Raw genomic sequence first — 24,278 nt, 5'->3', positions numbered from 1 at the left:
TTTTTTTTTTTTTTTTTTTTTTGTGGTACGCGGGCCTCTCACTGTTGTGGCCTCTCCCGCTGCGGAGCACAGGCTCCGGACGCGCGGGCTCAGCAGCCATGGCTCACGGGCCCAGCCGCTCCGCGGCACGTGGGATCCTCCCGGACCGGGGCACGAACCCGTGCCTCCTGCATCGGCAGGCGGACCCCCAACCACTGCGCCACCAGGGAAGCCCCCAGGTTTTCTTTTTATCTGTAACTTTTAGAAGCTTAACTATGGTATGCCTACATGTGACTTTCTTTGAGTTTATCTTACTTGGGATTTGTTGACCTTCTTGGATCTGTAAATTAATGTTGTCTTACAATCTTTATTCTTTAAGTATTTTTTTTTGCCCCTTTTTCTCACTCGTTTTCTGGAGCTCCAGTACACCTATGACCTTTTGATAACTTCACATTCACTGATTCATTTTTCTGCCATTTCACATTTTCTCTTGAACCCATCTGGTACATTTTTTCCTTTCAATTATTGTGCCTTTCAGCTCTAGAATTTCCCCCTGGTTCTTTTATACTTTACGTTTCTCTGTTGAGATTCTCTATGTGCTTACTCAATACTACCATTTTTCCTTTGAACATATGTATAATAGTTGCTTTGAAGTTATTGTCTCCTAAGTCCAACATGCTGGCCCTCTCAGGATCAGTTGCTATTGACTGTTTCTTTTCTGGGTGTTTTCTGACTGTTTCTTTTCTTTTCACTTTCTGTATCTCATAACTTTTCAGTGAAAACTGGACATCGTAGATTATCTTTGTGCAACTCTGAAATCTCTTTTGTTCTTCTGAGGATTGTTGGGATTTTTGTTCTAGTAAGCAATTAACCTGCTGGACCCAAACTGCAAAATCTGTCTCCTGGCTGGTATGCAGTGGATGGTGTTTTTCATAGGTTTTTTGGCTGCTGACTGCTACTGCGTTAGCCTGCCCCCACCCCACCCCCAGGGGCCACACCAGCCTGTGTAGTTTAGTGGTCAGCCAAGGATTTGGACAGAATTTATATTCAGATTTGGGGGCTCACCTGCTTAGTGGTTTCCTTGCTTTTTGGGTTCCCTCCTAGATTCCTACTTGTTTTTCCAGTTCCCAAGTCTGACCTCTGATACCTCAAGACTATAAGACTCTCAGAAGCTCAAGCTAAAGGCGGTTTGGGGAAATCATTCAGTCAGAAGGCACAAGAAACTCCCACATCTCGCAAAGAACAGTTCCGTCTTGCAAGGATCAACACCCCACCCTAGTTTCTGCTTACCTTTTTAGCGGGGCTTCCTAGGGTCTCCCATATACCTGCAGAGTTTAACACTCAGCTAGGAATTTGGGCATAGTTTATACTCACATTTTAGACCTCAAGTCTCTTTCTTGCGTCCATATTTTCCCCTTTAAATTTCCAGCTTCTTGGGGATTCCCCGGTAGTCCAATGGTTAGGACTCTGCGCTTCCACTGCAGGGAGCATGGGTTCAATCCCTGGTCAGGGAACTAAGGTCCCACAAGCCACGTGGCACGGCCAAAAAAAAAATTCCAGCTTCTCTGTTGCTTCGAACTTTATCATCTTCTCCCTAGAACTCAAGGCTGTAATTTTCCTCCCTGAACTGGGGAGGTGGGGAAGTGCCCTCAGACAAGAAAGCCACAAACTCACAGCTCTTAGCTCTTGCATCTTTCAAACGTAAACACTGAACTTCCTGTCTTCCTTTGACTATTCCCCAGTACCTGCAGATGGTTGTTTATAATATTTTTGTTCTGTTTTTAGGGAAGGAATTATCCAACCTTTTCACACTGCCATTATCATATGTCCCACCCTATCATGGCTTTTAGAAATTTTATAACGCTTAAATCTCCCACTTTAACAGAGAGACACGTCAGGGGCTCAGGGCTTGCCAGCAGGCAAATAAATCTATCCAGATTATTGATGTTGTTTTGTCTTTTTCTGTTATCTTCAAAATTAGCTTCTATATAGCACATTTTACAGGTTTTTCATTTATGGTAGTGATAAAGTTTCCCTTTTAAGATAGAACAAAAAGTGTGAAGGTGGGCTTCCCTGGTGGCGCAGTGGTTGAGAGTCCGCCTGCCGATGCAGGGGACACGGGTTCGTGCCCCGGTCCGGGAAGATCCCACATGCCGCGGAGCGGCTGGGCCCGTGAGCCATGGCCACTGAGCCTGCGCGTCCGGAGCCTGTGCTCCGCAAAGGGAGAGGCCACAATAGTGAGAGGCCCGCGTACCACAAAAAATAAAAATTAAAAAAAAAAAAAAAGTTTAAAAAAAAGAAAAGTGTGAAGGTGGTGTACAAATAATTGATATTTGGGAAACAGTGTTCTAATGTGCTATTCTTAACCTTTAAACATTGTTTTTAGAGAAATACTTCTTTCCCCTCCTTTTTGCCTCTCTCCTTTCTCCACTAAACTGTCAGCCAGAGTAAAGCAGAATACTGACTGCAGGAATGCCTTAGTTTCAAATATACTTTGTCCCAGATCTGGTTCGTCACAAGATCATTTATGTTCTACCTTCATAGCCCACCTCCTGCATGAACAAAAGACATTTTAAAGATTTTTTGTGAGCTCTTCTTTCCTCCCATTCTCAAATTGTGTTTTTCTGGGTTATAGTTATTTTTTATATAAAAAATTTGGAATTAGGAGGTGTGACTCCACTGGCAAATTAGATTCAGAGAAAGAAATATGAATAATTTCCCCAACATGTTTCTGTATTTAATTTCACTGGCACTTGGAATTCATTGCCCTCATTTTTTTCCGCAAAGATTTTCACCAAGTAGAAAGAAGAAAAGTAATTAAAATGAACCTCTGTAAAGCAGTTTTAGTTTGATTTCTCCATATAGTTACTTTTTATCCCAAGGTAATTTGTTAGTTTTTAAAAACAATGTTTTATTTTTCAGTGGTTTTATTGTTTGAATGTGACAAGTGCATGGGAAAAGTATATGGGACTTATGCTCATAACATTGACCTTCTGTTATCAGGGAAAAAGGAGAAGCCAAAGAAATTCACTAAACAACCAAAAAAGCAGATGTCTTCACCCTGTGGTCAGAAGAAAGAAAAGGCATTGGAGAAGGTAACACTAAATTATCTATTACTATTCTAAAGTTCATATTGAGAAATAAGCAGGTACAGCCAGGAAAAATTCGAAAAAGAAGAGTAATGAATGCCACAGTGGAATGCTAGCAGTGTAAAAATGAGTGAAGAATCACTATAAAGACTGAGATTAAAGATCTCTAAGGTATATTGACACATGAAAAAAGGAAAGTGAGTTTGGGGGAGAGAAATTAGGGGTTTGGGATTAGCATACACAAACTACTACTATATATAAAATAGATAAACAACAAGGTCCTACTGTATAGCACAGGGAACTATATTTAATGTCTTATAATAAACTATAATGGAAAAGAATGTGAAAAAGAATATATATATATATATATATATATATATATATATATATATATATATAACTGAATCACTTTACACCAGAAACTAATACAACATTGTAAAGTAACTATACTTCAATAAAAAGAAAAAAAGGAAAAGTGCAGAGCAGTATGTATAGTGGCATATTATGCTACCATTTTTGTAGACTAGATGAAGGAATATATATGAATTTTCTTGTATATCCATAAAATATCTGTGGAAAGCTATACAAGAAATTGATAAAATTAGTCGCCCCTAAGGAAGGGAACTGAATGTCTGGGGGACAGAGGCTTTTTAATATATGTGCTGTTTGTACTTCTTGAATTTTGAACCAGTATTAACTTGTTCAAAAAATAAGTAGCCTTTAAATTTTTAAAATAAATATTTTATGACCTTTTAAAATTATTCTTATTTCCCCGTGCCTTCAAAGGAAGGAGTAAAAAGCCAGGTAGGAATAAGAGAACAGTATAACTACAGTTGGCTAAAAGAGAAACTATAGATTGTAAAAATGTGTGAAAAGCTGGGGTTCAAACAAGTTCCACACAATATATGTTGGATGGGTTGTACGTTCATCTCCATATTAAGGACCACAGGCACAGAATGAGTGAATTCTAAAAGATTGCATAGAGGTGGGGGGCTTCCAGGTCAGACAAATAAAACTGGGTTCAAATTCTAGGTCTGTTTCTCTGTGGAAAGTTTCTTAACTTCTCTGAAGCTGTTTATTATGGAGGTAATAGTAGCACCTATCTCACATGGTAGTTGCAAGGCTTCAGTGAAAGAATGCTTGTAATGCTCTTGGTACAGTATCTTGCATCCAATAAATGTAAACTCTTTTTATATTACCTATAACACTAATCAATAAATATGTTCTAATTGGGCCTTAATGTTGTCTACTTTTTTTTAGTCAACTTCTAGAGATGTGTCTCCTTTCATGTGAGTATTGCTCCTTAATCCAGTCAGATGTTCACTGTAAAAGCATCAGTGCTGATTTTTGTTTAATTTTTTCAATAGTGTGAGTATGCAGAAGAATAAGTGGGATGCCACAAGATCCTTGAGATTCAACCAAGATGCACAAAGAGAAGATGGTAAGTTTTATTATTTGTGTAGTGTACAAATTAGGTCTAAATAGCAATGATAGGAATCTTTTATTTTATGAAGTATGCTGAATAGCTTTAAAGATTCCAACTGGAATAAGGCCCAGAATTAGCACATTCCCTTAGGCATCAACCAGAGTTTTCATTACTAGACAATCCCAGTAGATAATATGTTGTTTTATGTATCTGTCATTTTGAGGCCTCTCAGACTGACTTTCACCCACTACCTCCACTCTCAAGAAGGCTGAATATGTCTTAGGCTGATTTACAGTAATATTAAAAGCAGCACAGTTATCTGTATATGAGCCATTTTGCCACTTGCAGCCTAAAATCCTTCAAAGATAAATAGGTGTATGTGTCTATAAATAATATCCAATGATATTTTCATAAACTCTTGATGATTGCAATCTTCTTTAAGAAATAAAAGTAATAAAACATCCTCATAAAAAGTAAGGTTTATTAATTTTTACCTTCAGATCAACGGCGGATGTCTGAAATTACAGGGCACCTAATAAAGATGAGATTGGGTGATCTGGACCGAGTCAAGTCAAAGGAAGCAAAAGAAGTAAGAATTATGTACTCGGGTACTGTGCTTGCTTGGATATGCCTTCCTACTTTATTTTCATCATAAGTATAAAGATGCTTTATAATTTTAAAAGAGTAAATTTTTTATGTATTTTTATATTCTGTAGCGGTTAGCCAGTTTGTTCACATAAGTTTTTCACCACCTCTTACAGTCCATAGGTCCTCTCTATAACACACATAGTAAAGTACATTGTTACTGAAAGTGTAATGTCCAACCACGAGCAGATTAACTGTCCGGAGGGTGACCCCTGGAAGTTGCTAATTTTCATCAACTCTGCATGCAGTGCTTAGACATTATCTTTAAAATAAGATGTTACCTTGATGAAAATGATCACAAGAAATACCTTACTCTTACTGAATTACATGTTAGTCATAACATTATGTATCATCATTAGTACCAGTATTATGTATTCACAGTAACACTTGCCCCTAATTCTTTTATTTAAAATTTTACTTCCCTACAAGAACAAAACACAGGAAAAAAAATCTTTATCACCATGGGTTAGGCAAATATTTCTTAGCTACCACACCAAAAGCATTATCCATAAAAGAAAAAAATTGGCACATTGGACTTCATCAAAATTTAAAACTTCTTTTTGAAAGGCATTATTAAGAGAATGAAAAGACAAGCCATAAACTATGAGAATGTATGTGTAAAATATTTATCTGGTAAAGGATTTATATCCAAAATATATAAAGAATTCTCAAAACTCAATAATAAAATAAACAACCCAATGACAATAAGTGGGCAAAAGATTAATCATACACTTCAGAAAGAAGGGATACAGGTGGCAAATAAGCACAGGAAAAGATGCAACTTCATTAGTCATTAGGGAAATGTAAATTAACACCTCAGCAAGATAGCACTATACCCCCACTAGAATGTCTAAAAAAGTTTGGTTTTTTTTTTTTTTTGGCTGCACTGGGTCTTCGTTGCTGCGCGCAGGCTTTGTCTATTTGTGTCGAGTGGGGGCTCTTCTTTGCAGTGGCTTCTCTTGTCTGGAGCACAGGCTGTAGGTGTGCGGGCTTCAGTAGTTGTGGCTTGAGGGCTCTAGAGCACAGGCAAGCTCAATAGTTGTGGCACACGGGCTTAGTTGCTCTGTGGCTAAAAAAGTTTTTTAAATATGCTGGCAAGACTATAGATCAACTGGAACTCTTGTATATAGCTAGTAAGGATGCAAAAGGGAATGCCTACTTGGGCATTAAGCATTATAGCATTAAGTGTTTACTCACCATACAGATCATTTCACACATATCTTTACAGTGGCTTTATTTAGAATTGCCAAGAGCTAAAAACAACCCAAATGTCCTTTACATGATAAATGAGTAAGACTGTAGAACAGATAAAAAGAATGAGCTATTGATACATGCTGCAACATAGATGAATATCCTACACGTTATGCTAAGCAAAAGGAGCCAGATTCAGAAGGCTACAGACTGTATGATTCTATTTATATAATGTTCTGGTAAATGCAAAAGTATAGGGACATAAAACAAGTCAGTGGTTGCCAGGAATTGGTAGTGTCAAATCGTTGGACTTTTTAAAAGGGGCACAAGGGGATTTTCTTGGGGTATTTGAACTGTTTTATGTCTCCATTATGAGTGGTTACACAACTGTATGCATTTGTCAAAACTCAGAACAGTACACTAAAATGGGTGAATTTTACTTATATAAAATTGTAACTCAGAGCCTGAATTTAAAAAATTAAAAAAAAAATCAAAATAAAATTACTTCTAAGTTAAAAAGTAATGCCATTTCAATAAAGCAGAGCTTCTATTGGTTCCTTAAAGATAATAACTTAATTTTTCTCCTTTACTGTGCAGTTTGCAGGAGGTATTTATTCCAGGCTCGAAGCACAAATCAAGGCCTCAGTGCCAGTCAGTGCACGGCAAAGCAGCTCGGAGAAAAACACAAGGTGAATCCGCATAAATGAATCCAGAATGCCACTAGCTTCGAAGTGATTTTTTTTTTTTTTTTTTTTGGAAAAATCATATGAACACTAGAAGCACATAATTTGAGTTTGGTTTTATTTTGTTTTGGGGATTTGATCATCCAGACATTAATCAGAACCAGAGTTTAACTTAAAAGTTAAGACTTGAAGAGGTCATGATCACAAAATTTAATGAAAGTATACTTTTTTAAAAGTTTTCTGTTTATTGAGTCAGCTCCGTTCTGAGCCAACTGCTGGTAAAAATGTAAGCTATAGTGTGAATTAGCAGGATTTTTATACTATTTGTAGATAATATATTACTACTTTATATAAATCATTGAAACCTTTCTTGTTTCTTGTTCTATCTCTCTTAATAAAGTCTAATTTGTATGTTCTGTGTCATTTTACAGCACAGATTTTCTTTGAAAGATTAACAGTTACTGAGATTTGATTATTAATACTACAGATCCAAATGCCTTATCTGCAATTCTGAAATCCAGAAAGCTCAGAAAGCCAAAAGCTTTTTGCATACATTTGTGGCAACTCAAGCCTGACCTGAGCTACTGTGGTACTATTTATAGTTTTTATTTATCCCACTTAATGTAAATGCTCATTTGTTTCACTGAAGAAGTATTAATGTGTTTGGTTGTGGGGCACTGCTCCAGATTCATAATATACAATATATGTACATATTATTTCCCCGAAATTAAAAAAATATCTGAATTCCAAAATACATCTCCAAGAATTTTTGAAAATGGATTATGGAACTACATGAAGTTTCATTAAACTTTGACACTGTCAAGCAAACATGACCTAAAGCAGTGGCAACTTACTGTTTTAGAAGCACCTCTGACCTTCCTTTTCTGTTTAAAAAATCTAGGTCTAAAAGTCGTTTTGGTCAAGGTCGGCTTGCGTAAAGCACCTTAAAATATAAGAAGAGAGAAGACTCACCTCTGGACATCTGAAATTGCTCATCACTTCTTGAAGGTCTTCAGAACGATGACTTCTAAATGTTTTAAGTTATTTATTAATTATTCTTGCAAGCCACATAAATCGTAGTGCTAAGAGAAATATATAGTTAGGTCTTATGAAATCTAATTGTAAATATGAAACTTTTTAAATCTAATTTTCCTTTGGTGTGATGCTAGGCTATGTAGAAAATTAGTATTTTACAAATTTGCATAGTTAAGGCTCCTAGTATTTGTTATCCTTTATTTATTTGAAAGAGAAGAGGTCTAAACTCTCAAGTAGCTAAGAGTTTTTTAAGACCTTAAAAATTAGGGGAACACAGCTAGTAGTGGTATGGTACATGTGCACTAATTATAGTATGTCTTTTGGGCTGTAAATCTTGGGATAGCACTGAGAACTGCAATTTGTGTGATGAAATTTCCAGTGATGCTAATTTTAAGTTTGCATGATTATTAAGGAGTTACAGATCTCAAGACTGCATTAAATAAATTTTCAAGATGAAGTAGTTCTTGTGTTGGGCAGAAGCCTTAATTTTTTTCAGCATTATTCCATAGAAAGCACAATGTTAATCCAACTCTTTTTTTTTTTTTAGTTGTGTTTTTTTGTTGTTGGTTTGGTTTTTTTTAGTTTTTAGTACTTATTGGTCATCTGAGCTGGAATTACTGATTATTACCTCTTTCTTCTGTGAAGCTAGTGCCATTCTGAATTTGTTAAAATAACCATTGATAATTTTAAGGCTAGTAAATCATTTCAGTTGTATGAGACACCCACTGTACAGTTCTCAGGGCACTAAAACTCAACCATATTTCTATAGCCATTCGAATAGCCCCTTAAAACAGTTATAATTAGTTATTACTTTAGAGATGTCTAGAAGGAAAGATTCCCAAATACATTTGATGGATGAAAAATTGCATATATTTAAGAAAAATAAAAATCAAATTCTATTCTATAGATCATGTTTTAATTTTCTAACCAAGCAGAAAGAGTGCTCAGGGAAAATTTGTTCCAAACCATAAGTATATAAAAATTATGCGTTTGGAAATTACTTGTATGTAGGTCTCTGAAAAACTTTAAGATGCACTGTTTCTATTTTTAGTCTTCCTTTGCCTTATAATTGAAATTTCTTCAGATTAGAGAACAGACTTTAATAGTGTATGACAGAACAGCAATTTCTGTTGAAATGTCCAAATGTTACACTCAGTTTAGACGTACAGAAATCATTATTTTTAATGAGTGTTTTAGTTGGTAAATGAAGCTAGATTTTATTTGATGTTATATGTATGGCTTTGCCAAGATTTTTGAACTTCTCTTTGGAAATTTTGTTGCAGTCGATATATTTTTCAATTGTTTGATATTTTTGAAACAGATTATAAAATTTTTATTTTCAGAAGAAAATGTTTTATACTACATGATCTGTACGCCCTGTTAAATACCAGCGTCTTGTTTAGTTTACTCTGATCAAAAGGATTTAGGTTTGTACATGTTCTACAGTGCTGTGACGGTCACAATTAAAAGAGGAAAATATGCTCATTTGATTTTTAACTGATGGTAGCAAGGCAAATTACTTCTCCCCTGGGGGGACTGTACCGCTGAATTTTTACAAACAGTATTTATCAGAATTTGATTTTCTTCAGAATGTGCTTTTAATTTTGTGGATGTCTGTAATTCATAGCACAGGTACCACAAACATTTTAATCAAACTCGTAATAGCATTTGTTTTGCCAAATACTTTGAGGTTTTATCTTCCATTAATTCTGAATTCACATTTATTTAATTGAAATAAACATTAATGACAAAAGTTGTCTGCAAAGTCCCCTGATCTGAATCATTCCATCTTCTCAAAAATGTTCGGATGGGCTCTAGATCACAGGTTTTCATGGAAGAGGTGAACCTTGTAAATTTTAAGGTTGTTTTAAATGAGATTATCCTGGTAAAGATTCAGCAAAACGTTTAAGGGTAAAATACTTCAGAAAAGATAATTTGGTAACAGTGCTGATTCCATACTGTTGGACCATTTTGCTATTGTCCTTCTTCAGAACACTCAGCCAGGTATTGTGAGATATGCTAAGTGCTTTGGAAGCAGAGGCTGAAGCCCTATCATGCTAATCTGCCAAAGGCAAATCTTAGTATAAAAACAAACAAACAAGCAAAAACCCTTTTATCTCCAGTACCTCGAATTAATTCTTCAACCCTCAACTGTTCCTTAAAGAACTATTATGAACCTCACCTTTTCACGTGGCTCAGTTAAAAGGCACTGGGGATACCTAGCCATAAATTGTAGTGCCAAGAGAAATATATAGTTAGGTCTTATGAAATCTAATTGTAAATATTAAACTTCTTAAATCTAATTTTCCTTTGGTGTAATGCTAGGCTCTGTAGAAAATTAGTATTTACAAATTTGCATAGTTAAGTCTCCTAGTATTTGTTATCCTTTATTTATTTGAAAGAGAAGAGGTCTAAACTCTCAAGTAGCTAAGAGTTTTTTTAAGACCTTAAAAATTAGGGGAACACAGCTGGTAGTGGTATGGTACATGTGCACTAATTATAGTATGTCTTTTGGGCTGTAAATCTTGGGATAGCACTGAGAACTATAGCCAGTCCAATTCTTTTTTAAATTTTATTTATTTATTTATTTTTGGCTGCATTGGGTCTTCGTTGCTGCACGCGGGCTTTCTCTAGTTGTGGCAAGTGGGGGTTACTCTTCGTTGCGGTGCAGTGGCTTCTCTTTGTTGCGGAGCACAAGCTCTAGGCGCGCAGGCTCAGTATTTGTGGCTCACGGGCTCAGCAGTTGTGACGTGTGGACTCTAGAGCGCAGGCTCAGTATTTGTGGCACACGGGCTTAGTTGCTTCACAGCATGTGGGATCTTCCCTGACCAGGGCTCGAACCTGTGTCCTCTACATTGTCAGGTGGATTCTTAACCACTGCGCCACCAGGGAAATCCTTAGCCAGTCCAATTCTAATTGGCTAATCTCTCATTTAAAGCTGATCTATTGGGGAGGATGATATGGGGATAATATTATTTCCACTTTTATAGGACTGTTGCGGGGGCGGGGTAAATGATTTAGAGATCTAAAACAATTAGCACAGTATTTTCTGGCTAATCGTAAGGCCTCCAGAAATGTTAACTATTATTATTGTTGCACTGTGGGATCTTAGTTCCCTGACCAGTGATTAAACCCGGGCCCTTCGCAGTGAGAGTGTGGAGTCCTAACCACTGAACCACCAGGGAATTCGCTGTTATTTTAATATTTGGGAAGTGCCCTTAAAAGTCTTTAAGATGGGAGATTGATATCCCTCTTCCTATAACTTGAGTTGCTAAGACTGATGTGTGTTTGTTTAATGCAAGAAAGAAAAGAGGCACATAATAGTTCAGTGGTTGCTGTGGCATCATTTGTTACTTTGTTATACTAAACCTCTTGCCTCATTTAAGCAGTGTAAGCAGGATTTGTAGGAAGAGGTAGGAAAACTGTTTCCTGCTGTGTGGTGGTGAGTGACCTGTGCTGTCTTCAAAGAGGTACTGAAGGAGAGAGTGAGGCTGCAGCATGGTCTTATAGCAGCTCTCCTTCCAAGATTATCTTTCCTTGAGAAAACGTAGCTAGTTTTGCTTTTACTACTTGTCTATGACAAGAGTAGTTATCAAACTGTAGAAGAGTGGTTGCTAAATTAGTAGCTGCTGAGAATGATGCTAGCTCCCTTAAGGTGCCTTATCTCCTTCAGTCTCACAATAAACCCCCAAATCGGGTATTATCCCCATTTTATAGGTGGAGAAGAAAGTTCAGGGAGCTAAAGTAATCCGCACACTGGGATTGAAGTCTAGGTCTCTCAGCACATTCCAACACCTTGAAACAATTTTACCTTGGATTACCTGAAACATTTTCTCTTAGAGTGCCTCCTGGCTCACTGGCAGCTCCTTCAAACTGAAAACAAGTGATCCCAGCTCACTCCCTGTGGTTCTAGCCTTGTTTATCCAAGTGCCTACTTGAGATTTGTATTTGGAATATCAGTAGGTGTCTCCAACTTAACGTAATAAAAGCAGGACTTGTGTTATGTCTCCCCAACCCACCACCAACTCCCTGCTCGTTCAGTAAATGGCACTACTGCCCACTCAAGTGCACAAGCCGAATGTTTAGAAATTCCTCATTATTATTCTTTTTCCTTCGCTCCCCACATCCAATTCATCGGCAAGTCTGATATAAAACCTACATCCGTTTGCTTCTCTCCATCGCCATAATCCATCACTCCAAGTTATTAACATCTCCACGCCTCCTAAGTGATTCCAGCTCCCACTCTAACCTCTGTTATTCACAAAGCAACTACAGTACTTTTGAAATGTGAATCAGATCACATCACACTCCAGTAGCACCTCATCAAACCTAGAATAAAATCCAACTTCCATTGCCCGGGTTTACAAAGTCCCACACAGACTAGCCCCTGGCTGCCTCTCAGTCTCCTTTCCCCTCTTGCTACTACATTCCAGTCACGTGCCTACCTGCTCCTCCAATAAGTAAGCTCATTCCCACCATTTAGTTCCTTCACATTACTGTTCCCACTGTCTAGAAGCCTCCTTATTATAATTCAGATTTTAGGTTAGATGTCATTTCCTCACAGGAGGCATTTCCATGTCCCCATTCTAAGGTAGCTACCCAAGTCACTCTCATTACATCATCATAGTTTATTTCTGTACAAATCACAAATCTGACATTATTACATCATTATTTTTTTCTTTTCTTTTTTTTCTTTAAGTCTTTATTGAATTTGTTACAATATTGCTTCTGTTTTATGTTTTGGTTTTTTGGCCCCTAGGCATGTGGGATCCCGACCAGGGATTGAACCCGCACCCCCTGCACTGGAAGGCAAAGTCTTAACCACTGGACCACCAGGGAAACCCCTTCTTTCTTTCTTTTTTGTCTATTGGTTTGCAATTTGTCTTCCATGCCAGAAAATGAAATGCATCCAAATAGGAAAAGAAGTAGGGCTTCCCTGGTGGCACAGTGGTTAAGAATCCACCTGCCAATTCAGGGGACACGGGTTCAAGCCCTGGTCCGGGAAGATCCCACATGCCGCGGAGTAACTAAGCCTGTGTGCCACAATGACTGAGCCTGCGCTCTAGAGCCCGCGAGCCACAACCACTGAAGCCTGTGCGCCTAGAGCCCATGCTCCGCAACAAGAGAAGCCACTGCAATGAGAAGCCCATGCACCGCAACAAAGAGTAGCCCCACTCACCGCAACTAGAGAAAGCCCGCGCGCAGCAACAAAGACCCAATGCAGCCAAAAGTAAATAAATAAAATAAATTAAAAAAAAAAAGTAAAACCATATCTATTCACAGATGACATGATCTTATATATAGAAAATCCCAAGAAATCCACTAAAAAACTATTAGAACATATAATTAAGTTCAAGATTTCAGGATATACAATCAATATACAAAAATCAATTTATTTCTATATACTAGCAATGAAAAATATGAATATGAAATTTTTAAAAATTCCCTTTACAATAGCATCAAAAAGAATAAAATACTTAAGAATAAATTTCACAAAAGAAGTGTAAAATGTGTACTCTGAAAACTACAAGATATCATTGAAAGAAATTAAAGAAGATCTAAATAAATGGGAAGATTATCCCATGTTCATGGATCAGAACACTTAATATTGTTAAGATGGTAATACCCCTCAACTTGATCTACAGATTCACCACAGTTCCTGTCAGATTTCCAGCTGGCTTCATTGTAGAAACTGACAAACCAATCCTAAAATTCATATGGAAACTCAAGGGACCCAGAACTGCCAAAACAATTTTGAAAAAGAACAAAGGGTTCACTCTTTCTGATTTCAACTCTTACTACAAAGGTGCAGTAATCAAGGCAGTGTAGTACTAGCATATGGACAGACATACAGATCAATGAAACAGAATTGAGAGTCCAGAAACAAACCCATCTATTTATGGCCAACTGATTTTCAACAATAGTGCCAAGACCATTCAATGGGGAAAGAATAGTCTTTTCTACAAATGGTGCTGGGAAAATGATAGCTTCCTGCAAAGGAGTGAAGTTAGACCCCATCTCACACTATATACAAAAAAATTGATTCAAAATGGATCTAAGACCTAATTGTAAAAGCAAACTGTAAAACTCTTCGAGGAAAACACAGGGGTAAATCTTTACAACCTTGGATTTAGCAATGGATACTTAGATAAGACACTAAAAGCACAAGCAACAAAAGGAAAGATAGATAAATTGGACTTTACCAAGATTAAAAACATTTGTGTTTCAGTGGGCACAATCAAGAAAGTGAAAAGACAGCCTATAGAATGGGAGAAAATATTTACAAATCACATATCTGATAAGGGACTTATATCCAGAATTTATAAAGAACTCTTACAACTCAAAATTGAAAAAAGACAACCCAGTTTTTTAAATGGTAAAGGATTTGAATAGACATTTCTCCAAAGAAGATGGCCATTTGGCCAAAACCACTTGAAAAGATGCTCAACATCATTAGCCATGAGGGAAATGCAAATGAAAACTACGAGTTACCACTTCATACCCAGTAGAATAGCTATCACCAAAAAGCCACCTAATAATGTGGCCAGGAATGTGGCAAAATTGGAATCCTCACGAACTCCTGGTGAGAATGTAAAATGGAGCAGCTATTTTGCACTTTGCAAAGCAGTCTGGAAGTTCCTCAAAAGAAATTAAACATAGAGTTACCATTTACCTACCAGTTTACCCTAACAGGTATATCATTTTCTATTTAGTCTCTTCTTGTGTTTACCTATATGCACATATCCATGCACAGAACAGTATTATCTGCTTTTTTTTTTCCAGATGGAGAAACTGAGTCCCAGACATGGCAACTTGTCTAAGAGAAACAGAAAAGAATGACCTGAGCAATGTGCCCTTGATGACGGTATTGCTATGTTAAACAAGTTAACACATGCATGTAAAGCAATTAGAACAGTGCCTGACATATGTAAGTGCTCAAAAAATGTAAAATATTATTAGACCATTATTATTTAGAAGTAACTATGTTGTGCTCATTCCCACTTTTGGCCTTGCCTCATGCTGTTCTCCCATCTAGATTGCTCTCTTGCTTTGCTACCTATTGAAGTTTTCCCCTTGCTCCAGGTCCCTGCTCAAATCTCACCTTCTCCATGAATCTGCTGACCTCTCTCTTCTCTGAATCGTGTTGCATTCACAACGTTTCCACAGTTTAGCAGTCAGATGTTCTCAGTGCTTTTGTTGTTGTTATTGACCTTGACTCCCCAACCAACTCTTATGCTGTATTAGTAAAATTATATACGAAACAAACAACAGTGTTCACATTTGTTAATTTTGAGTGGTAGGTTGTTGAGACTATGCTTGTCTGTAGTTAATATATTTTCCCAAATTAAAGAAAAAAATTGAGGACTTCCCTGGTGGTCCAGTGGTTAAGACTTCGCCTTCCAATGCAGGGGGTAGGGTTCGATCTCTGGTCAGGGAGGTAAGATCCCACATGCCTCACGGCCAAAAACCAAAACATAAAACAGAAGCAATATTGTAACAAATTCAAGAAAGACTTTAAAAATGGTCCACATCAAAAAATCTTTAAAAAAAAAAAAATTTGAGCCAACCAGAAGCTATTGACCATTGAAATTATGAGACTCTCAGAGACTTCCCTAGTGGTCCAGTGGTTTAAGACTCCACGCTTCCACTGCAGCAGGCAGGGGTTTGATTCCTGGTCGGGGAACTAAGATCCCACGTGCCAGTGAGAATTTCAAAAAAAATTAAGAAAAAGTGAAACTTCAGCAAGAAACGTGGGCAACTGTCAGAATTATTTTACATCAAGAACAAATACTTGCGGGGGGATTTCTAAAGTGCATTTTTCATTTCTAATGTTAAGTAGTCATATACTCAGGGAAGAAACATGACTTTTTCCCAGTAAATGATGTGCAATAGCTGAATATTTGTTAAATGACATCTACCTTTGTCCAACAAATCAGTGTAAGTCTCTCTGACAGTGGTTCTGGAGTGGGCCTAGGTTAGTATTTTTTTAAAGGTCACCAGGTGACTCTATTGCAGACACGTTGAGAACCATACTGCTATGTGACATGATATCTTTAAATGACTAATACTGTAAACCTCAGTCAGAGTTGTGTTCAGGAGCATAAAAAGAAATCAGGAAAGCGTAGATTCTGACATCAGAGTGCTGCCACAAGGTGGCACTAAAAGCTCAAGGAAACCATAGTTTAAATTAAATCACATTAAGCTTCATGCTTGCTTAGTCTTCCTTACCAAGTGTGCATACGCATATTGTTTGTAGAAGGAAACAGAATATTGGGGAGAGAGCTGATAAGAGGAATTTTAGCTAATAAGGAATCCTAGAAGGCAAATGAGAAAAAGGTAGAAAAGCAGAAAAACAAAACGAGATACACCACTTAAAAGATCAAGCTTAAATATGACGCCCTTCTTCAATGCCAGAATTTTCTGTTCTCATAGCCATGCTTCTGTATGTTTATTCTAAAGGTTTTATATGCATTTAGAAGTTTCTAATAGTTCTGAAAATTTGAGAGGAAAAATGTTTAAAAAATCAAAATAAGTGATGGGAAATGAATTAATGCAAATTCTTAAATATAGAATAATGAACTGTTTCTCCTTTTAATAAATATATTAACTTAGCATAATTATGTCTTCTAAATGAGTAAGTTGAGGTCCAAAATATCTAGCCTGCGAAACTCTGCACTGTCCTCGCTGCAGTTATCTGAAGACTTGCCACCCTGTTCCGCCTAGCCAGCTGGGCAGAGACACAAAGACACAGAGAAGCATTAGACAGGTTTACACCAATATGTTAATAGAGGTCATTTCAGGGATGGAGCAGGTAAGGCAGAATTATAGATGCTCTTTCTTTTCATTGTTGTTTGCCTATGTTTTCTTTTTAATTATTAAATATTTCAACTAGACAGAAAAGTACAGAGGATAATACAACAAACATTCAGGTACCTACCACCCAGCATTTTAACATAATAATATGATATATATATTTTTTTTAAGAAATTGAAGCATTTCAAATACCCTCATCCTATATAGATGACACTGCTTCTAGCTCTTCCTTTCCCAGAAGTAAACACTTCTCTGAAATTTGATGTTTATTATGCCCATGCATGTTGTGATACTTTTACTACATATACTATGTATCCATAACATAATATACTATTTAAACTTTATATAGTGAACTTATCTCCTTATATGATTTTTTATACTCTAAATTATGGTTTTGAGATTTATACATTTTGAGACAGATAGCTTCTGTTTATTTATTTTAGCTACTCTATAGTCATCTATTCTATGAATCTACAAAAATGTATATATCTATTTCCTGTCAGTGGGCATTGAGTTTATTTTCAGTTTTTCTCTTAAAATAATGCTACAATAAAAACTTTCCATCATTATCCTTGTGCATATATGAGTTGCACAAATTGACTAAAAGTTTCTAAACTTTTCTCCAGAGTTGCTGTACCAGCTTGGCCTCCTGTTAGCAGTATGTGAGAGTCCCTGTTGTTCAGCTTCCTCACCAACAATGAAGGTTGTATCATCAGGATGACTAAATTAAGCCACAATAACCAAGAACCACCAGTGACTTAATTCAAAGGTTTGTTTCTTGCTGCAAGTGCAGTGCAGGTAAACAGTGAAGGGCCGTTTGTCACAGTCACTCAGGGACCTGGGCTGAGAGGATCCATCCTGACACATGCTTCTGAGAGGCAGGGAGAAAGAACTAAAGGGCTCACACTCTGGCTGTGAAAGTTTCTGCACAGAAGTGACGGACATCACTTCTGCTCACATTTAATTGGCCAAAACAAGACGTGATCACCTCAAAGCATCCCCATTCCTACCTTTAGGGTCTGAATGTTTGTGAATGGTTACCAAGGTACTGATAGACTTTAATTTTTATTAGTCTAATGAGTATGAAATGGTGACTTGTTATTTTTATTTATATGCTCCTGATTATTACTGAGGTTGAGCATATATTCAGGTGTTTATTGCCCAAGTGTGTTTAGTCCTTTAAAAATTGCCTGTTGATATCCTTTGCCCATTTTTCTATTGGGTTTTAAAAATCTAATTTTGTAGGATATGTTTATAATCTGGCTACTAATCCTTTATTGATTCTATGCACTATAAATGTCTTCTTCCAGACTGTGGCATTTGCTTTCCACTTTGTTTAAGGTGCCTTTGTTCGTGGAATTTAACTTTAATGTAGTCATATATGACAGTTTTTTCCCTTATGGTTAGTACTTTCTGAGTCTCATTTAAGAAATCCTTTCTTATTCAAATATTTACACCAATATTTACTTTCAAAAGTTTTAAAGTTTTGGGACTTCCCAGTTGGCACAGTGGTTAGAAATCCGCCTGCCAATGCAGGGGACACAGGTTCAAGCCCTGGTCTGGGAAGATCCTATATGCCGTGGAGCAAGTATGCCCGTGCACCACAACTACTGAGCCTGCGCTCTAGAGCCTGCGAGCCACAACTACTGAGCCCACATGCCACAACTACTGAAGCCCGCACACCTAGAGCCTGTGCTCTGCAACAAGAAAAGCCACTGCAATGAGAAGCCCGTGCACCGCAATGAAGAGTAGCCCCCGCTCACCGCAACTAGAGAAAGCCCGCACACAGCAATGAAGACCCAACACAGCCAAATTGTACTATAATGTAGCCAAATTGACACATAAAATGATTAAGTGGGGATGAAATAGGAAGCATGAGAGTCAAGAGCTGTTTAGGAAATAAAATCAACAAAACTTGGAAATTGAGTTATGAAATGGTAGGACAGGGGTGGAAAATTGAGGATAATCTCAAGATTTTTTTCTTGGAAGAGCCACTGGCTGAAATGAGAAATTAAAATAGAAGAGCAGACTTGGATTGGGGCATCTGGGAGAATTGTGCTCAGCTTCTTGTCATCCACACTGAAACAAACATTCTAGGAGAGAGCCCCACCCAGGAGTTGTCAACTACCTAGAAGTCAATTCATTGTATACAGAAGAACTCAGCTAAACCACTGAGAAGCCACTGTGTCTAGAAAAGTGCCATTATACATTTTGAATATAAATAGATCAGTAAACTTTCAGCATATAAACTAAGGTTTAAAAAAGAAGTACATATATACAATGACAAGAGATTCTCCTCATTGTTTGGGAAGGAGACGAGAAACAAATAATTGCAAAGTTGTTTTTCCCTAAACTGCATACACTTCACTTTAGGCTGTAATGATTATATGACCTATGTATTGCATTATTGTGTCTTTGTCAAACAACAAAAACTTGAACTTAGCCCTTTTTTTACTGCAGAAAGTGTCCTTTTAGTGACTTTTAAAAATTGAGTGGCGGGCTTCCCTGCTGGCTCAGTGGTTGAGAGTCCGCCTGCCGATGCAGGGGACACGGGTTCGTGCCTCAGTCCGGGAAGATCCCACATGCCGCAGAGCGGCTAGGCCCGTGAGCCATGGCCGCTGAGCCTGCGCGTCCGGAGCCCGTGCGCCGCAACGGGAGAGGCCACAACAGTGAGAGGCCTGCGTACCGCAAAAAAAAAAAAAAAAAAAATTGAGTGGCATTTTATAATGAACTTAACAATGTAAAAATGGGATTTGGTTCCCAAGCTATTTTTGTACTTTGCCCTCAAATAACTGACTAGGAAAAACTTAAACTGACTAAAAAGGAACTAGAAGAGTCTTCCACTACCTTAGCTAGGAGTGGACTACAAAAGTTTTTTCTCAAGGTACAGTGCACAGTTGTTCAGAGTAAAGCACATAGAGCCCTTAGCATTCAATGCATTTTCTTTATATCTCTAAAGTTCCTTAAATATTTAACCATGTATATCAGGAAAAGGACAATTGGAGAGTAGAAGTTCAATTGCAGGCTTTTTGTATCAATGACATGTACATAAAAGCTTCAAAGATGACCCAGACAGATCTCTGCGTGAGCTGTGTATATATGATAGTGCTACCATATTTCTCATATTTAATGATATTCTACTTTTGGAATTTTAGTGTATGTATACAAAAATGGGTTTAATAACTCAACCATGGTTCTGATTTGTCATATATTAATAATTTCTTAAAATTCTTGTATGTGCTTTTTACAATAAAAAGTAAAAGTAAGTGATGCCAAAAAAAAAAATCAAGAATAAAAAAACAAGGTGTATCTATAGCGTAGTGAAATTCACAATGCCACAGATAAAGAGAAGACTCTAAAACCTTCCACAGAGGGAAAAAAACCAAGCCATAGTCAAATTACAGGGAGTTGAGATGACGTTGTATTCTTAAGAGCAACATGGGAAAGTAGAGGACAATGGAGCAAGGCAAAGAAGACAATAGAAAATGCTTTGAATCTTCAATTCTGTGCCTAAACTATCAGGTATGAGAGCAGAGTGGAGAGACTTTTAGTTAATCAATGACTCAGGAAGTTTACCTTCCATACGTACTTTCTCAGGAGTTTATTTGTGTATGTAATACACCAGCAAAAGGAAAAGAAGGTGTGGTTACCCAAAAAACAAGGGACCCAACAGAGGAGAGACACAAAGAGGACCTTCTTTCAGTCATGCACTGGAACCAGAGAAGAAAGTACAATCAGAGAAAAGTCTTTGGCTCTTCAGTGAACGGTATTTACACAATCATAGTAATGTAAACATTGTTTTTTGGTTTTCCACTTTTAGAATCAACATATGTGAGAAGGGGGCAGGGTCGTCCCTACAATCCCTTTGTTCATCTCTCACCCTTCTTTCCTACTCCATTCAAGCTATACCTTGGTCTCTACTGGGCCACACAGACGGTGATCAGATGAAGATGTGAATCCATCTCAGTGACTGCTGAGGGTGAGAGGAAGCCAGTGACTAGATAAGTGAATTATGTGTCCAGGGAAGCCAGCAGTGGGATGGATGTGATTCAAAGGAGTGAGGGGACTGTGAGTGGAGGTTTGAACTGGTTATAATTGGATTTATAAAAATCAAATCCCTGAATGTGGTGAAATAAATTCATTAATCCACTAAATATAACATATATTCTTTTAACTTTCCTATACACTGGAAAACAGAGCTATCTAAAGAAATCTTTAAATATTATTCAATCAAATTAAGGAGTGTTATGTGGAAGATAATGTTGGTTGCTTACCCAGCAGCCATTCCATTCTTTCTTTGCTAATAGAATTCCAATTCTGTTCAGGTATTAAGTGGTAAAATGCTTGTAAAGGAAGCTGACCCTTTACTAGCCCCAGAAGATGAATTTTGATTAGTCCAGCCTAGTAATGGTGATTCAAATTCCCTTGCCAGTGGTTCATTTAAGGAGAAGCATGTGATTATGGATAATGGGAGGTGAGGGAAAGTCTGTTGTAGCGCTTCTGGGAAAATTTCCCTGATGTTTAAAAATAGGCACGAGTAAGGGATGTACTCTTCTTCCCTTTCAGGCCTTTGGATATTGTATTGTCAGAACATTAAGCTTGGAGTTGCTGAAACCGTATTGCAGTCATGAGGAGAGCCAAGAGAGGAGGACAAAGCTGCTATGCTGAGAGACGAAAGAGGGGAACAATTTAATGAAAATCTGGGGCTGGCGATTAACACTTTGGCTAAACTACCTCAGAACATTTTGTGAGAACATGCTTTTTCTTTTTTATTGTTTTAGACAGTTGAGTTAGATTTCCTGTTACTTGCAAGCAAATGCATCCTAACAGAGCCTAAAGAATTCTAGGGGGGAAAAAAAAAAGAGTTCTAAGGAATTCTGGCCAAGATAGTAAATATATCTTTTAAAAGTGATTTCTGGCTTCCCTGATGGCGCAGTGGTTAAGAATCTGCCTGCCAGTGCAGGGGACACAGGTTCATGCCCTGGTCTGGGAAGATCCCACATGCCGCAGAGCAACTAAGCCCGTGCACCACAGCTACTGAGCCTGTGCTCTAGAGCCCGCGAGCCACCACTACTGAGCCCATGTGCCACAACTACTGAACCCCATGCGCCTAGAGCCCGTGCTCGGCCATAAGAGAAGACACCACAATGAGAAGCCCGTGCACCATAAAGAAGAGTAGCCCCCGCTCCCCGCAATTAGAGAAAGCCCGTGAGCAGCGACGAAGACCCAACACAGCCAAAAATAAATAAAATAAATAAATTAATTTTTTTAAAAAAGAAATACAATGAGGCTTAAGGTGATTAAATGCCTGTGGTGACTCTGCTACAATGTACCAGAAATGGGGTTTAAAAAAATATATATATATCATTGGTTCGATGCTCAAATTATCCCAGACTTGGCCAGTGGGAGCCCCTTCAAGCCAGATCCTGAGTCCTCTTGGCATCTCTCCATCACTTACTTTTTATCACTTCCGTACTTCTCTGCACAATAAGATGTTCCAAGCTCAACTGGTATTTTCCCTGTTCCTCTCTGGAATCAGCTATTTATTCAAGGAACACTGGTTCCTTTTAGTGACGATGTTATTTAGAAACCAACATCTAGGTCCTAGATATACTCTACTAGGATATTTCTGCTTCCAGTCCCACTCTGTGGTCAGACCTAGGAAGTATAAGTATATACCTTCCTTCTATATTTATTTCTATAACTATCCACCTGTGTTGTAAACTATTATTTCACATTGATAATTCCAAACCCAGTTCAATAACACGGGATTCATCTAATTTTCTCCCTTTTTGTTTTTGTTTCTTCCTTGTCAGTCAGTGAGAAATCTGGCTACCATTATCTGAAATATATATATATTTTTAAATATTTTATTTTATTCACTTATTTTGGCTGCGCTGGGTCTTAGTTGTGGCACGCCAGATCTTCGCTGTGGTACGCAGGATCTTTTAGTTGCAGCATGCGGACTCTTAGTTGCAGCATGCAGACTCTTAGTTGTGTCATGCAGACTCTTAGTTGTGGCATGTGGGCTCCTTAGTTGTGGCATGTGGGCTTCTTAGTTGTGGCACGTGGGCTTCTTAGTTGCAGCATGTGGACTTCTTAGTTGTGGCGCGTGGGCTTCTTAGTTGCGGCATGTGGACTTCTTAGTTGAGGCATGCAGACTCTTAGTTGTGAAATGCCTGCGGGATCTAGTTCCCCCACCAGGGATTGAACCTGGGTCCCCTGCATTGGGAGTGTGGAGTCTTACCTACTGGACTACCAGGGAAGTCCCTGAAATACTTTTTATTATGTGTTGAATCCTCTGTATGAGCCAGTCTCCTGCCCCTGCTGCTGCCACTCTCTCCAATGCTCTCCTCACAATGGGTTGCCATTACCTGCTACCTTAGAGTTATCCCTGTTGCCCTCCTCTGATATCATCCTTATATGGGCCACCATTACGTTCTCACCTGTGAAATCAATCAATTCTGAAAATAAATAGCAGAGGATCCTTTTCTTTGCTAATAAACAAATACAATGTGAAATCAAGAAATTACTCAAGTTTATTTAACTTTTTAAATTTATTTTATTTATTTTTGGCTGCGTTGGGTCTTCGTTGCTGTATGCGGGCTTTCTCTAGTTGCGGCGACGGGGGGCTACTCTTCGTTGCAGTATGTGGGCTTCTCATTGCAGTGGCGTCTCTTGTTGTGGAGCACGGGCTCTAGGCACGCAGTCTCAGTAGTTGTGGTGCATGCGCTGTAGAGTGCAGGCTCAGTAGTTGTGGCCCATGGGCTCAGTTGCTCTGCGGCATGTGGGATCTTCCTGGACCAGGGGTTGAACCCATGTTCCCTGCATCGGCAGATGGATTCTTAACCACTGTGCCACCAGGGAAGTCCCTTTTTAACTTTTTAATATTTGAATGGTGGTATTCAAAAAAGTATCCAGTCTAAAAGCACTATTTGCTTAAAAAATATATTTAAAATATCTTGAACATGCAATAAAAGGAGTGAATCACAAAAATATTATGCCATGCAAAAACAGAAAACAAACCCAGGTACGAAAGAGGTCTTTACATACTGTGTTTTACATACTGTGTTCACTTTGGCACCATGTATACTAAAACTGGAACTATACAGGAAAGATTAGCATGACCTCTGCACAAAGATGACACAAATTTATGAAGCATTCCATATTTTTTTGTTATACATATGTTACCATGATAAAAAATAGTAAACTAGAAAGAGTATATACTGTATCATTCCGTTTACATGAAATTCTAGAATAGGAAAAACTATCTATAGTAACAAATAGCAGATCAGTGGTTGCCTAGGGCAGGGGAATTCACTGCAGAGAGGCATGAGGGGGAACTATGATGGAAATGGAAATTCCATTTTGGGGTGATGGAAATGGTTTATAACTTGATAATAGTATAAATTTGTC

At 37.9% G+C, this 24,278-nt stretch overlaps 1 protein-coding gene across 7 annotated transcripts in view; it reads left to right on the top strand.

Annotated features, from left to right (window-relative positions):
- Positions 1–14,860, top strand: part of SANBR (SANT and BTB domain regulator of CSR) — a 70,174-nt gene extending 55,314 nt beyond the window's left edge. For 4 of the 7 annotated variants that reach the window (XM_079940699.1, XM_079940697.1, XM_079940698.1 and 1 more), the window contains 6 exons: positions 2,983–3,074; positions 4,329–4,357; positions 4,436–4,509; positions 4,995–5,083; positions 6,928–7,019; positions 7,915–9,801. In XM_079940699.1, coding sequence (XP_079796825.1) covers positions 2,983–3,074; positions 4,329–4,357; positions 4,436–4,509; positions 4,995–5,083; positions 6,928–7,019; positions 7,915–7,951 — 413 coding nt within the window. In that variant the 3' untranslated portion in view covers positions 7,952–9,801. Of the gene's footprint in view, positions 1–2,982; positions 3,075–4,328; positions 4,358–4,435; positions 4,510–4,994; positions 5,084–6,927; positions 7,603–7,914; positions 9,802–14,831 lie in introns of those variants that run through there. The other 3 variants (XR_013831015.1, XR_013831016.1, XR_013831017.1) reach the window with 3 other exon arrangements.
- The last annotated feature ends 9,418 nt before the right edge of the window (positions 14,861–24,278 follow it).

The sequence above is a fragment of the Stenella coeruleoalba genome, assembly GCF_951394435.1.
Source record: "Stenella coeruleoalba genome assembly, chromosome: 13".
Lineage (NCBI taxonomy): Eukaryota > Metazoa > Chordata > Mammalia > Artiodactyla > Delphinidae > Stenella > Stenella coeruleoalba.
Note: the sequence above shows the minus strand (reverse complement) of the source record. Positions and strands in the feature narration are given on the sequence as shown.